Source organism: Rutidosis leptorrhynchoides, chromosome 3, assembly GCF_046630445.1.
Source record: "Rutidosis leptorrhynchoides isolate AG116_Rl617_1_P2 chromosome 3, CSIRO_AGI_Rlap_v1, whole genome shotgun sequence".
Taxonomy (NCBI): domain Eukaryota; kingdom Viridiplantae; phylum Streptophyta; class Magnoliopsida; order Asterales; family Asteraceae; genus Rutidosis; species Rutidosis leptorrhynchoides.
Window position 1 is genome coordinate 637,898,042 of NC_092335.1, and position 12,989 is coordinate 637,911,030.

At 31.0% G+C, this 12,989-nt stretch overlaps 1 protein-coding gene across 4 annotated transcripts; it reads right to left on the reverse strand.

Annotated features, from left to right (window-relative positions):
- Nucleotides 1-3,485: 3,485 nt before the first annotated feature.
- Nucleotides 3,486-8,223, reverse strand: LOC139899089 (eukaryotic translation initiation factor 2 subunit beta-like). 4 transcript variants are annotated; one of them, XM_071881904.1, is made up of 11 exons: nt 8,150-8,223; nt 7,407-7,488; nt 7,117-7,225; nt 6,458-6,513; nt 6,320-6,377; nt 5,741-5,835; nt 5,495-5,640; nt 5,261-5,403; nt 5,047-5,132; nt 3,895-4,019; nt 3,486-3,586 (listed from the first exon to the last, which is right to left on the reverse strand). In XM_071881904.1, the coding sequence occupies exons 2-10, from the start codon at nt 7,452-7,454 to the stop codon at nt 3,942-3,944; spliced, it is 819 nt and encodes a 272-aa protein (XP_071738005.1). In that variant the 5' UTR covers nt 7,455-7,488; nt 8,150-8,223; the 3' UTR covers nt 3,486-3,586; nt 3,895-3,941. The 4 variants fall into 4 exon arrangements, with proteins under 4 accessions (XP_071738005.1, XP_071738006.1, XP_071738004.1 ...); XM_071881905.1 differs by having other exon boundaries at nt 3,528-3,638; XM_071881903.1 differs by lacking the exon at nt 3,486-3,586 and having other exon boundaries at nt 3,716-4,019; nt 7,407-7,476.
- Between the last annotated feature and the right edge of the window lie 4,766 nt (nt 8,224-12,989).

The following is a 12,989-nucleotide window of genomic DNA, read 5'->3' on the forward strand; positions in this document are numbered from 1 at the left end:
CGTTCAAAAATGGATGGACACAAAACCATTGTGTCTTCTTATAACCCCTCAAAATGTAAATCCTACTTAATCTGATTTGGATTTATAAACCCAAATTAATACCACAAAACCATTATGTCTTCTTACTCATTTCATAGATTATCATTAATCATCATAGCCTCTTTCATATAGCTTTCCAAACAGAGAAATTTGAACAAATTAACAACAACAATAACAACAACAACAACAACAACAACAACAACAACAAAAAACATAACAGTAATAATGGAAGAAATCTACAACGTCATGTTCATTATAGGTAACGATTTCAATAGAGACTCTCGTTCAAACACCTCTAGAAACCCCAATCAATCGCCAGGAGAAAAAAAACTAACGTATAAGACGCATTTCCAACCTTAAAACAAACCTGACAGAAAGCTGAATCAAATGATTAAAATAATTGAGAATTGCTAACAGCAATAAACGAAAAAAATGAAACCACGACCTTTCAAAGTTATCGCAAAACTGAAGAAAATAGCGGTTGTTCACTGAAAAAAGGGCGGAATCAAAACATCAAAACCCTGATTCCTCTTTCAATCAATTATAAGGAACGAATAGTCAAGTGAAGCAATTTAATTTTCGTTCGCCGATTACAACGCAAAAAGTAGGTGTGAGCAATCGATAAAAATGGATGGACAAAACAATGCTTCCCTATATCCTTATATCATCTCATCTATGGTAATAATATAATATATAATTTAATTTAAATTAATAATAATAATTTTATAAATAATAAGTAAAACAATGTCTATTTGAACGAAAGTGGTAAACTGGTAACGCAAATATGAGAAGTCGACAACCCCCGCCCCGCTTGGGCTGTATTTTATATATAAAATAAATAAATGAAGTAAACAGACGATATTACCCTCACATGCGTGGCAGATGTGAGGGGTTAAGAGTTAAATACTAATGGCAGTTATCTTCAGGTATCAACCACGAAATTAAATGAAACCACAGGTATCAACTACGCAAAAAAAATAGTTTAGGTGTTTTGATGAAAAAGGTTACAAACCACGGGTACCAACGACGTAATTTTTTCAACAAAAAAAAGGGTTGACCGACCTTCTAGCAACCCCACACCTAACATGAGAGAAAAAAAAACTCGTATAACTTAGAGCACTAGTATCGGCACCCGCCGTTAATTCGCCATTGGAACCGCCCTTCAAGGGCCCCGATACCAGCAAAAGTGTGATGCTCCGCCCTTCAACGACCGCGGTTACTTTTGCTTGGCAACATATGCAATCACGGATTTAATTAGCTTGGCAACGGCTATTTTACAATTTCAACGGATAGTTTTTCAATTTATATATATCCACCAACTACAATCTCATTTATATATATACCCACAACATATATCTCTTTCACAACATCTCATTTATATATACCCACAACTTAATCAATCTCATATACTTCTCACAACATCTATCTCTTTCAAGATGTCTTCCAACAAAAAAAAGTCAAAACCAAAAACAAAAAAAACAACAACATCAACAACCACAACAACAACTTAATCAATCTCAACAACATCACATTGATGAAGACATGTAGAATTCGGTCCTCCAAAACAGTCTTCGTCAGTCTCAACAACTTAATCACATGGGCTCATCTTCTAACGTTTCTAACATGAAATATCCCCAATATCATCAACTAAATAATTGGGCCGTCAATCCATTTTCCATACCTCATTACCTCACTAATCCCCACTATAAAACACCTCAATATAACCAACCACAAACAACTCAATATAACCAACCACAAACTCCTCAATGTAACCAACCACAAACCCCTCAAAGCCCTTATATACCTACGTTTGACACATCATTCGAAGAAGAAGAAGCCGATGCGGTGCAAGAAACACAACCCGTTGTTGAGGAGGTCGAAGAAACACAAGAAACTACCGCCTCCAACAAAGGAAAAAGGGCCAAAGTTAAGTGGTCGGACGATGAAAGTAGGATTTTGGCCGAGTGTTGGATGCGAGCTACTCTAAATCCCGACATTGGAAACGCCCAAACACATAATTCATTTTGGGGGACCATCCAAGAAGATTACAACTCGCAAGTAAGGGAACAAAGGCGTATGGATCAAATATAGGGCAAGTGGACCAATATGGCAAAAGATATCAAGCTATTTGTCGCAATTTGTGAAAAACTTGTGAAGCATTGGCCTAGTGGAGCGAACGACAACGATATTTTGGTGTCAGTTAAGAAGGCGTTTCGTGAGCAACAAAAGAAAGTCTTCACATACGAAGATGCGTGGAGAGTTGTCAAAGAATGTCCCCAATTTAAAGTATATGAAACCGTGGTGAGCGCCAAACGTCGTGCAACCGAGCCTGAGCCTGTCAATTTGGGAGATGCCGATGAGACTCCGACTCCAACTTCGACTGATACCTCGTCAATAAATTTGGAGAATTTATTTTGAGGAGGTCCATCACTCCGCCATCCACCGGGTCGTGCAAAGAGTCAAAAGAGTTCTTGTTCATCGGATGCGGCATCTCGTTGTTCTTCAGAGGATGCTAGAGCCGCGGTTTATGAAACTGCAAATGCAACACGTGAAACCATGAGGGCGATCAAGGAGGAAGCTGAAAAACGGACGAAAAAGTTGGAGGAGGAGGTTGAGACTCGTATGATGTTGGAAAGTTTGAAGCTTCTATCGCAGCCGGTGTCTTCCGACATTCCACCCGACCAATACGAGTTATTGATGCGAGCAAGGAGTAACATAGCGAAGAAGTATAAGAACAAGTTTACCGAAGACGAGTAGTGTTTGTTGTTTTTTAAATACATGTATTGTAATCGTTTTTTATTTATTTATTTTTTTTAGGAATTTGTAATGTTTTTATTTTAGGACTTTTTAATGTTTTTTTCAGGACTTTTTTTTTTTTAAGACTTTGTAATGTTTTTTTTAGGACTTTGTAATGTTTTTTTTTTTAATAGGAATTTGTAATGTTTTTTTTTATTAATAAAAATTTTACTTTTAGAATTTTAATTGTTATATATAAGTTAATAATATAAAAGTTTAATATAAAAAATATAGGTGAGACCAAGTGATGAGTATGTCATGGATGTTAGCATTTAGTGGTTGATTAGTGATGGAAAAAATGTGCTGATGTGACACTAATGTGGCAGTCAGTGATCCCATGACGGATCGTCATGGTTAAGATTGGTCTTATGGTTAAAGAGACTTGTAGCTCACTGTACACATAACATTCACTTTATGCTGCATGTACTAGGCCCGTTAACTTGTGAATGGGTATGTTTCAGTTTTAACTTATTTGTAACGATTCATTAGTGTCGAATCAAAAAATTCAACTAAAAGTCTAAAAGGAGATTTAGAATGCACACCGCCTCTTAAATAGTTTTATATAAGAAATTTTAGATATACATATATACTGTAACGACTTTGATTTTGTAACCATAACCGTCGTCTTATCGCACAACAAAAACAATACGATGAAAGACGAGTTTGCAGGTCATCCTCACCTCATATGACATCAACTCGAACCAGTGCTACCCCTTGAACAACTTAACTGACTAACCTATTATTTTACCACCTGTGAAAAGATCATCAATTTTTATACACATTCTGCTTTGGCCTGTTCGGCCCTGTTTTACATATAATATTTGCAACGGCAAACAGTTAGGACAATCATACTATTAGTTATATAGTTCGACATGATAAATAACTAGAACATATAATGTATAGACACAAATATGAAAAAGTACTGAGGTACATTCTCTGAAAATTTGTATTAATATAAGTACAAGATTATTATTTTAAAAAATAGATAAATAAGTCTACCATCAAACTTAACTAACCTCCTTTGCCCATATAGAGAAATCTTGAAGGTAGGATTCAAACCTTTTTTGTTGTAAATGTGTCTTTCGTATCATCCATGTAATAAAAAATTAAGTTCCAGCCTTTCTACGACCAACACGAGCCACGAAACCAGCTTTGATTTGAGCAACAGATCGCCCAGAACCACACTACAATGTACAACATGAATCGATGTCAATAATTTAAAATGATATCATTAATTATGCATATGTGAAACGCGCTCGGTAATAACAATAAATTGTTTTCTTGATTCGTATCAATAGAGCTGGAAACTTGTACCCGTTATTTTATGGAAGGGTTGATATGGATCACCTTTTATCTTTAAGGGGGTAAAAAAAGGATAAGATGATGACGAAACAAGTCAAAGAGGTCGAATGAAATGAGTATCACCCGAAGTTTATTTTAACGTATACAACAAAAACTTAAATTATTACTGTATTAAATTTTAATGAGGTAATACCATGTGAGTATGTAACCTACTTAAAAAAAGATCAGCATTTAATTTTCAGAATGTGAGAGGACATTACCAAAGTGTAGATCTCAATCTTATATACACGGTCATACATATATAATAGGCTGTAAATGAGCCGAGCTACTTGCTGGCTACTCAAGCTAGACTCGTTAAAAGCTCGATTCGACCTGAGATTGAACTTAATTTGAACCTCGTTTAGTAAACGAGCCCGAGCTCGAACAAGCACGCGAGCCTTTCATTAATATACACCAAATATTATTTTTTACTAATATAATATATAATTCTATATAAATAATTAATATTATATCAATACTAGTTAGAACAATAACAATTAAAAACAGCCAACCACCCCCCCCCCCCCCCCCCCCCAAAACACCCCAATCACCGTGACAATGACAATGACAGTGACAGTGACAGTGACAGTGACAGTGACAGTGACAGTAACAGTAACAGTAATAATAATAATAATACGGAGTAATTATATGAGGATAAAAATTATAAAAATAATTAACATTATAATATTAATATAAAGAGATAAAAGAATATGTAATTAACCAGTCGAGCTCGAGCATGTAAAATATTAAACGAGCCGAGCTTAAAATATCAAGCTCGGCTTGTTTACACCCCTATATATATCATATATGTATGTACACACTAGTTTACTAACAAATTGATGTTTGGGGAGGTTTAATGTAGAAACGTACCTTTTCACATCGAAGGAAAAAAAGACGATTCTCCTTTGAAAGAATTGTATCTGGGCTCTTGCAACCATTGCAGATAACATACTCATCTGTAAAATATTAATGAACTTTCAACATCAAACATGGATGCATGAATGGATACAAAGGTTACAAAACAGAGAGAGTTTGTTTAGCGTCTCGAATATAGTCACGTGTGAGTTTTGGAGAAGTAACTTACTGACGTATCGCCTCAAAATTCCTTCAAAATTTTTGGGTGCGAATCTACCCTTCACAACCAATCGTTGCTGCCCGTCAAGTGATCCACTTGTACCCAGTTCAGCAAGCAAGAAGGTCATAACATGCTCTGGTTGCCTATGCATCCTAATAAGCAGAAGAAACAGAATTTAGATAACAAAATCAGGTTAAGCTTGATAAACAAAAATAATAAGAACAGTCATTTTAAAGGACATACGATTTACAAAGATCCATAAAATTCACGAAGACGGTTTTCTTTGTTCCTTCACGAAGAACTTGTGGTGGTCTCATAACCGTTCTCCTTCTGTCTCCGGCAAGCTCGGGATTGTTTTCACGAAGTATATGAAAGACTCGTCCCAAAAGCTGACAAAATTTAGATTACAAAATCAACAAGAGAAAAAATAACAAGAGATTTATATGTGATGCCATGTCATCAAATATTTGAGCTAAAGAGATTATGTACCTCCTCATACTTGTAATCACGATCCGTTCCTTCCCATGGAAGTTTTTGTTCTTCTAAGTCAATTCCTTGTCCTTCCTCATCCCCACCAATAAGATCTAGTCGACAAGAGAAATCATCATTTTTCATTTTGAAAAAAAAAACACATTATAAAGGAAGATAAGTTAGGGGGTGTTTGGCTTTGTGTATAGAACACGGTTATTTGATTATTAGGTTTTGAAGTCGCAAATATTTAATTAATAGTGTTTGGCAAGTTGATTTTAAAAAGCAATGATTTGCGATTTGAGACTCAAAACGTGAAATGAAAAAGCAAGTCAACCCTTCATGCAGCAAAAATGTGATAATCAGTTTTTCTCCTTCCGCCTATTTTTTCTCCTAATTACTCGTACTTGATAATTTATCAAATAATCTGATTTACCAAACACCTAAATATTGCCTTATTAAACAACATAATCAAATCCAAACACCATTAATTTATAACATGCTTGGCACTGATGATTATCTAATTCTAATTATCTAAAACGCATAATCGATTTTCAAAATGAAAATCCAAACAACCCCTTAATTAACAAAAATACTTACCACCGTCTGTATCTTCCTCCGCATTTTCTTTCTCATCATCCAAAAGATCAGTTTGTGCCTAGGACAATCACAAAAATCACAAGTTCAGACATTTACAAATAGCTTGTATGGATTACAATGTGAATCCTATCCACTAACCTGTTTCTTTTTCTTCTTTTTCAGACCAGTAAATGTAGGTTCAAGACCTTCAGAGACTGCATGCGAAGTTTATTGTTTATTGTAACATGAAAACTAACATAATATACGAAGTTAAACATGTACCCCCTCCGTCCCAAAAAGAGTGTCATGTAGATATTTTTGTTGCATTTAAAATATGTATGATAAATGTCAGTTTTGTCCTTATTTACGGTAAGTTTGAATATATTTATTTAACAAAAGTGATTAAGAACCAAAGAAGCAATGTTTCAACGGTACCCACACCCAAATATTCTTGGGGACCCACCATGTGGAAGTTTGCCACATACAGACGCAGGTTCGATCCCTCCGGGGGTCAGTCTGTCACATGGTTGGGGATCCAGGATAGGGGAGTTGCCCGGAGCTAATCCTTGTGGGGTGGACAATGGCTGGTGCCAAAAAGGCACACGGGATCAGGGTGTTCCCGCCAATTTACACCTTCTTGCCACAACAAAAGTGATTAAGAGTAATAAATGGGGGTAAATTGGCGAGTTTAATGATGTAATAGTTATTTTTTTGCAACTAGACAACTATTTTAAAGTAAATATAAATAGTAAGGTGGACACTTATTTTGGGACAGAGTAGCATAACTTTAGATAATCCAAAAGGTTATTGATTGGTACCAGATAAGTTCTCAGTTTTCTCAACCAGTTGTTCAACAGGATCATCGGCAGGTTCTTGAATGACAACCTTCTTCTTCTTCTTCTTTTTCGTTGGGTCAAATGGTATAAGCTGCATTAAGGTAACACAACTAAAAATAAAGATCTCGGGAACAAGTAGTAAAGAGTCGAGCTTGGCTCAATTAACAATGAAAACGAATGTGATTCCTCTATCATGAATTGATTCACTTTAAGACTCATTCATGCAAGTTCAACTTTCAGTAACTTTTATAGAATATGAATAAGATACTCACATCTGCAGCTTCCTCCTTCAACTCAATTTGATTTTCTTCCTCTGCCATGATTATTGAATATAAATAATCCCTGCCTCAAATCCTTCAGTTCATTAACAATTAACAATATTAATGAAAATGAACATATTGTATCCAAAAAAAAAAAAATGCATCAAACAATGTCATTTTTCAATAATTACACTAACCTCAAACTGTAGAAAAAAATTAGCAATATAAAATATTTAGTTGTTCTGTTTCAGTCATTTAAAGTCCATTTTTATATTTAAAAGTTAGCATTTTTATTCAAAAAAATATACTTTTCAACCCACAAAAAGTTAGCATTTTTATACTGAACTTTCCATTATACATTAAGCTAACATATTTGTATAGAACTCTTTAATGTACATATAACTAACATTCTTAAAATATAAAATTAAGATATTTAGTAGTCTCTCATCTGTTAACATAACCAGATTTTAAAGACAATTCATGCACACAAAAATAAATCAAAAAACTTACATAAATAGGCAGAAATTTAAAGGTCGCAAGTTCTATGAATACAAAGAAAACAAATCGAAAGAATATTGTAGCAATCTTACGATGAAAAGAAAAATATACAGTTGACTAATTCAATAAACCCTAAGTTGTACTCCGTTTTAGGGGAAATCAAATCAATCTCAAAAATCAACAGAATCGACAATCCGAAGAGAAAATTAACATCAAGAATTTAGAAATTATATAGTTGAATTGAGTAAAAGTAGTACCTTTTCTGAGATTGAAATGTTGGCTTGATTGCTAAATATAAGATTTATTATGAATACATCGGTTATATACTTATCTTATTGTGAAACCTAATTTACTACGGTGCTTTACTATGTAGCGGCTCCCGTCTCGAGTCTTCAAAAGTAAAATGTAAAAATAAATATTAATTAATTAATTAATTAAATTAAATTAAATTAATATATTGGTACTTTGCATCAAAACACCTAATCTTTAAATTTTGCGTAGTTGGTACCTTTGATTTCAATACGTTACTTAGTACTAATATTGATTTGAAATGTGCCATGTGCAGTAAAGTAAGTGATTCAATTAATCACTTGTTCTTCTTGTGTGATTACAATATGTGTGTTTGGGCTGTTGTTAAAGTGAAATTGATCTTTAGAGGTTTGCCTAATGTGTTTCATAGTGTTTTGAATCTTTTGGCTCAATTTCCTTTGTCGAAGAATATCTGGAACATGATTAATCGATTGGCTTTTGCTACTTGTGTTTATTTCTTATGGCAAGAAAGAAACTTTAGACTGTTTAGCGAAAAAAGAAGATCTGCAGAGGAGTTAATTGCATGTATTCATAGAGATATTCAATTAAAATTGTCATTGCTCAAGGTTAAGAATTGGCCAGGTATGGTGGATGCTGCTCGTTTTAGGTTGTGTTAGTTGTATTTAATTGTTGGGTTGTATTTTTGTTTGTTTTGGGCTTGTATTGGTGGTCTTTATGTTTGTTTCTTGTTTTGGGTTGTGGGTTTTTCCCCTGCCTGTGTATGTTGTTTCTTAATTAATTAAATGTTTACTTTGCCGGGAAAAAAACGTCCGTCAAACATCAAACGACAAGCCCTCACATGTGCCTCACATGTGCCACACATGTGAGGGCATTTTCGTCCATCCATCAATTAATTACATACATATCAATTGTGCATGTTCGTATATCTGGAATGTTAAGAAAAAAACACCTTATGGTTTTCTTCTTCAAACAATCACAAACCCTAAAGAAAAATGACCCAATTAGTAGGTGATCAACTGCTCAACTGTGACGACCCGGAGATTTTCGACCAAATTTAAACTAAATTCTTATATGAATTCGATAAGATAAGCAAAGTCTATTGAACCGAGTCCCAAAATTATTTGAACTATTGTTTCATGAATGCACTTGACCTTTGACTATTCCCGACGATTCACGAACAATTGATGTAAATAAATAAATATATATATAAATAAATGAAAGTATGGGAAATAATAAAATGTTATTGAATCATTAGAATTAAGTATGTAAAATAAGATATAAGATAATTAAGTATAATGAATTTGTATATATATATATATATATATATATATATATATATATATATATATATATATATATATATATATATATATATATATATATAATTGTTATTAATAATTATTATATTGTAATATATATAAAATATATAAATGATGAATATTCAAATATGTTATTATATAGGGAAAAAAAGTAATACATAATTAATTAAATGTAAGGTTAATATATTATATGTAATTACGAGTTAAAATATAAATGTTATATTAATGTAATGATTATTACATTCAATATTATTATTAATATTGTTATTAAAATAAATACTTGTATTATCAATATTATAAATTCTAATGTAGAATATAAAGTTATATATATAATCTGATATGTATAAGTTGTTATATTACTATTATTGATATTATCATATTAATACTATTATAACCAATAGGGTTATTATTATCGTATTTTTTTATTGACATCACTATTATTAATTATTATTAACCTTATTCTTTTCCATTATTAATATTATCATATCTGAATTATTGTTTTTATTTATTATTTGATATTATTATTTAGTATTATTACTAATAATATAATTATTAGTATTAGTATTTCATTATTAATAACATTATTAATATTAATGTTTATGAATTATATACATATATATAATCAATTACATAAAACAGATATACATATATATACATATATATATATATATATATATATATATAATACATATTAGGAATCTGTATTTGGAATATGTATTATATACAGATACGTATATTATATAGATATATACATATAAATACTGGTATGTACATTTATAATTGGCATAAATACATATATATGCATAAAAGGATCAAAATTCTGCTTCACATCTCGCAATCAACTGTGTTAGGTTTTTGTTTCTGTCTTTAATTCGTTACACATCAGTATCAAAAGTACCAATTTATATCAATTACGCTATACCTTTATATTTTTTATTTATTTCTGATGTACTGATCGAATTTGCAAGTGACGACTAAATCTTAGCTATAAAACAAATTCACACTAATCTAATACTGTTTTAATATCTCAATTACGTTTTATATAACATCCAATGCAGTTCAAGAAGAAAGAAAAAGAAAAATCAAAACAAAAATTGAAGAAAACAACTCACGACCCCTATTTTGTCTCATTTTTTCAAAAACTCCGAAAACGAATCGATTTCCAAAATGTGGAAATGCAGTTCTGTTAGGATTACTTTATTTTATCTTTCTGTAAAGTTTGAACATCCAATTCCTTTTATCGATTTTTAATTTCTGAGTCAAAGTTTTGAATCGGAAAAGTCAACCTTTGTTCTTCATAAAAATTCGATCTTGTTTTGATGTTTTTGAATAAATTGATGATCCAGAAACTTTATATAGGTGATTTGAAACACAATTGGTGTTGTAAACTTAGTCTAAAACGTTTTCGATTTCAAAATCATTGTTTGGGTTCATGGGTGTTCTTCACGTATCCACTGTTGCTGTTTAAAAAAAAAAAAGATTCATCTGTCTGTTAATCTTGAACACCTCAGGGTTGATTATTCTGTTTCTAACTCAAGTCCTAAACCAAACAAATTAATTTGACGATTATGATTTGCTAAGGTCGATTGTTGTAGAAGAAGAAGAGGAAACTGTAAATAAACGGGTTATATATTTATGGGGTAATAATAAATTAGATAAACCGAAACATAAGAATGGTCATGGTTGTTGTGGTGTGAGCGAGTGGTCACGGGTTCGAGCCCGGGCTAAGGCAATCTTTTTGTAAAAGCTTTCAATAAGGGTATAATCTTTTACGGAGTATTTCTTTTAAAATTATTATTATTATTATTATTATTATTATTATTGTTGTTGTTGTTGTTGTTGTTATTATTTTTATTTTTATGATCATTATTATTGTTATAATTATAATTATTATTATGATTATATTAATGTTATTACTATTATGATAAGTTATTATTGTTATTGTTATTTTTATGATTATTATTGTTATTAGTACCATACTTACAATCATTATTATTATTACCATATTTATAAACATTATAATTATTACTATCATTAATATTAGTATTAGTATTTAGTATAAGTATTAATTATATTTGAATAATTATTATTATTATTTTTTTTAAAGAGTTTTTGAACAATATATATGTTACTATTTAAACGACGTAATTAACTTATGTTAAAATGTAATTACATATAATGTATTACGAGTGTAAATACAACCTTACAAGTATTTAATACACTTTATAATATACCAATACATATAAAGGATAGATATACTCGTATTTCCATTCAATTTCCTCAAAGAATTCTACTCGTATTCATACGGTATTTTTACCCGTATTATACACAGCTTCTAGAAGTATTTACTATTGGTATATATCAATAGAAATCTGTAATTATTTATGTAATATGTCATCCATGACCTAATCAATTTAATATGTCATCCATGACTTAATACATTTTAACTTATCTTAGATATTTTCACTAAAAGCCAAATTTTCAAGCCTATAAATAAGCACCATTTCTAACTCATTTTTACACATTCATTTTCCAAATTTTACTTCTAATTTTCACACACACTTGCAAGAACTCTCTCAAGTTTTGTTCTACTACTTCTTTCCAGCAACTTTACATTCTAAACTTGAGGTAAAAATGTGATGACCCGGAAATTTTCGACCAAATTTAAACTTAATCTTTATTTGATTCTGACACGATAAGCAAAGTTTATAATGTTGAGTCTTAAAAATTTTGGGACTATGTTTCATATATTCAGTTACCCTTTGACTATTTCCGACGATTCATGAACATCGATGTATAAATAAATATGTACGAGTGTATACATATATAAATAAATACAATAGTTGGTAATAATAAAATTTAATCAATTTCATTAAGAATTAATAATAATAAGTATTGTCATTAAGAATTATTATTACTGTTTTTACAATTATATACATCATATAACTAATAATATGAAATGTTAATATCTAATATAATAATTTAATTATAAGTTAAACTATAATTGTTATAGTAATAATATCATTATTTTTATTATTAACATTATTATTAATGCTATTATTATTATATTATTTTTGTTTTAATTAATTTTAATTAGGAAAATGTTAAAAGGCAGATGATTAGGGAATCAATTTGATATAGTGATAAATCTTGTTTTCTAACTCTCAACTACACAATACATACAAAATTAGTTACACATCCCTATCTTCTTTATCTATATTCTTCCTTTCTATTAGATTCTTTCTCTTAATTTGGATTCCTTTGTTGCCAACCATTACTAAATATCAAACAAGTGACAGCTGTGTGTTTAATCTCTTCCTTCCGAATCGTACACATGGGAGATATTATATACACATATATCTATCTCTACTTTTCTGCTTGAAATACAACTTCATATATATCTCAAACTCTCAAATCACACATACTCGATCACTCTTCATCCCCTTCATTCGGTAACCACCTTTAATTCACAAACCAAACCCACCTACGCAATAGAGTCAGCCACGAA

What these genes read in the sequence shown, in the direction of transcription:
- LOC139899089 (XM_071881904.1), bottom strand. Translation starts at nt 7,454, where the DNA reads ATGGCAGAGGAAGAAAATCAAATTGAGTTGAAGGAGGAAGCTGCAGAT. An exon ending in TGAAGGAGGAAGCTGCAGAT is followed by an intron (nt 7,226 to 7,406) that starts GTGAGTATCTTA and finishes ACCTTAATGCAG; the next exon opens with CTTATACCATTTGACCCAAC. An exon ending in AATTTTGAGGCGATACGTCA is followed by an intron (nt 5,133 to 5,260) that starts GTAAGTTACTTC and finishes AATATTTTACAG; the next exon opens with ATGAGTATGTTATCTGCAAT.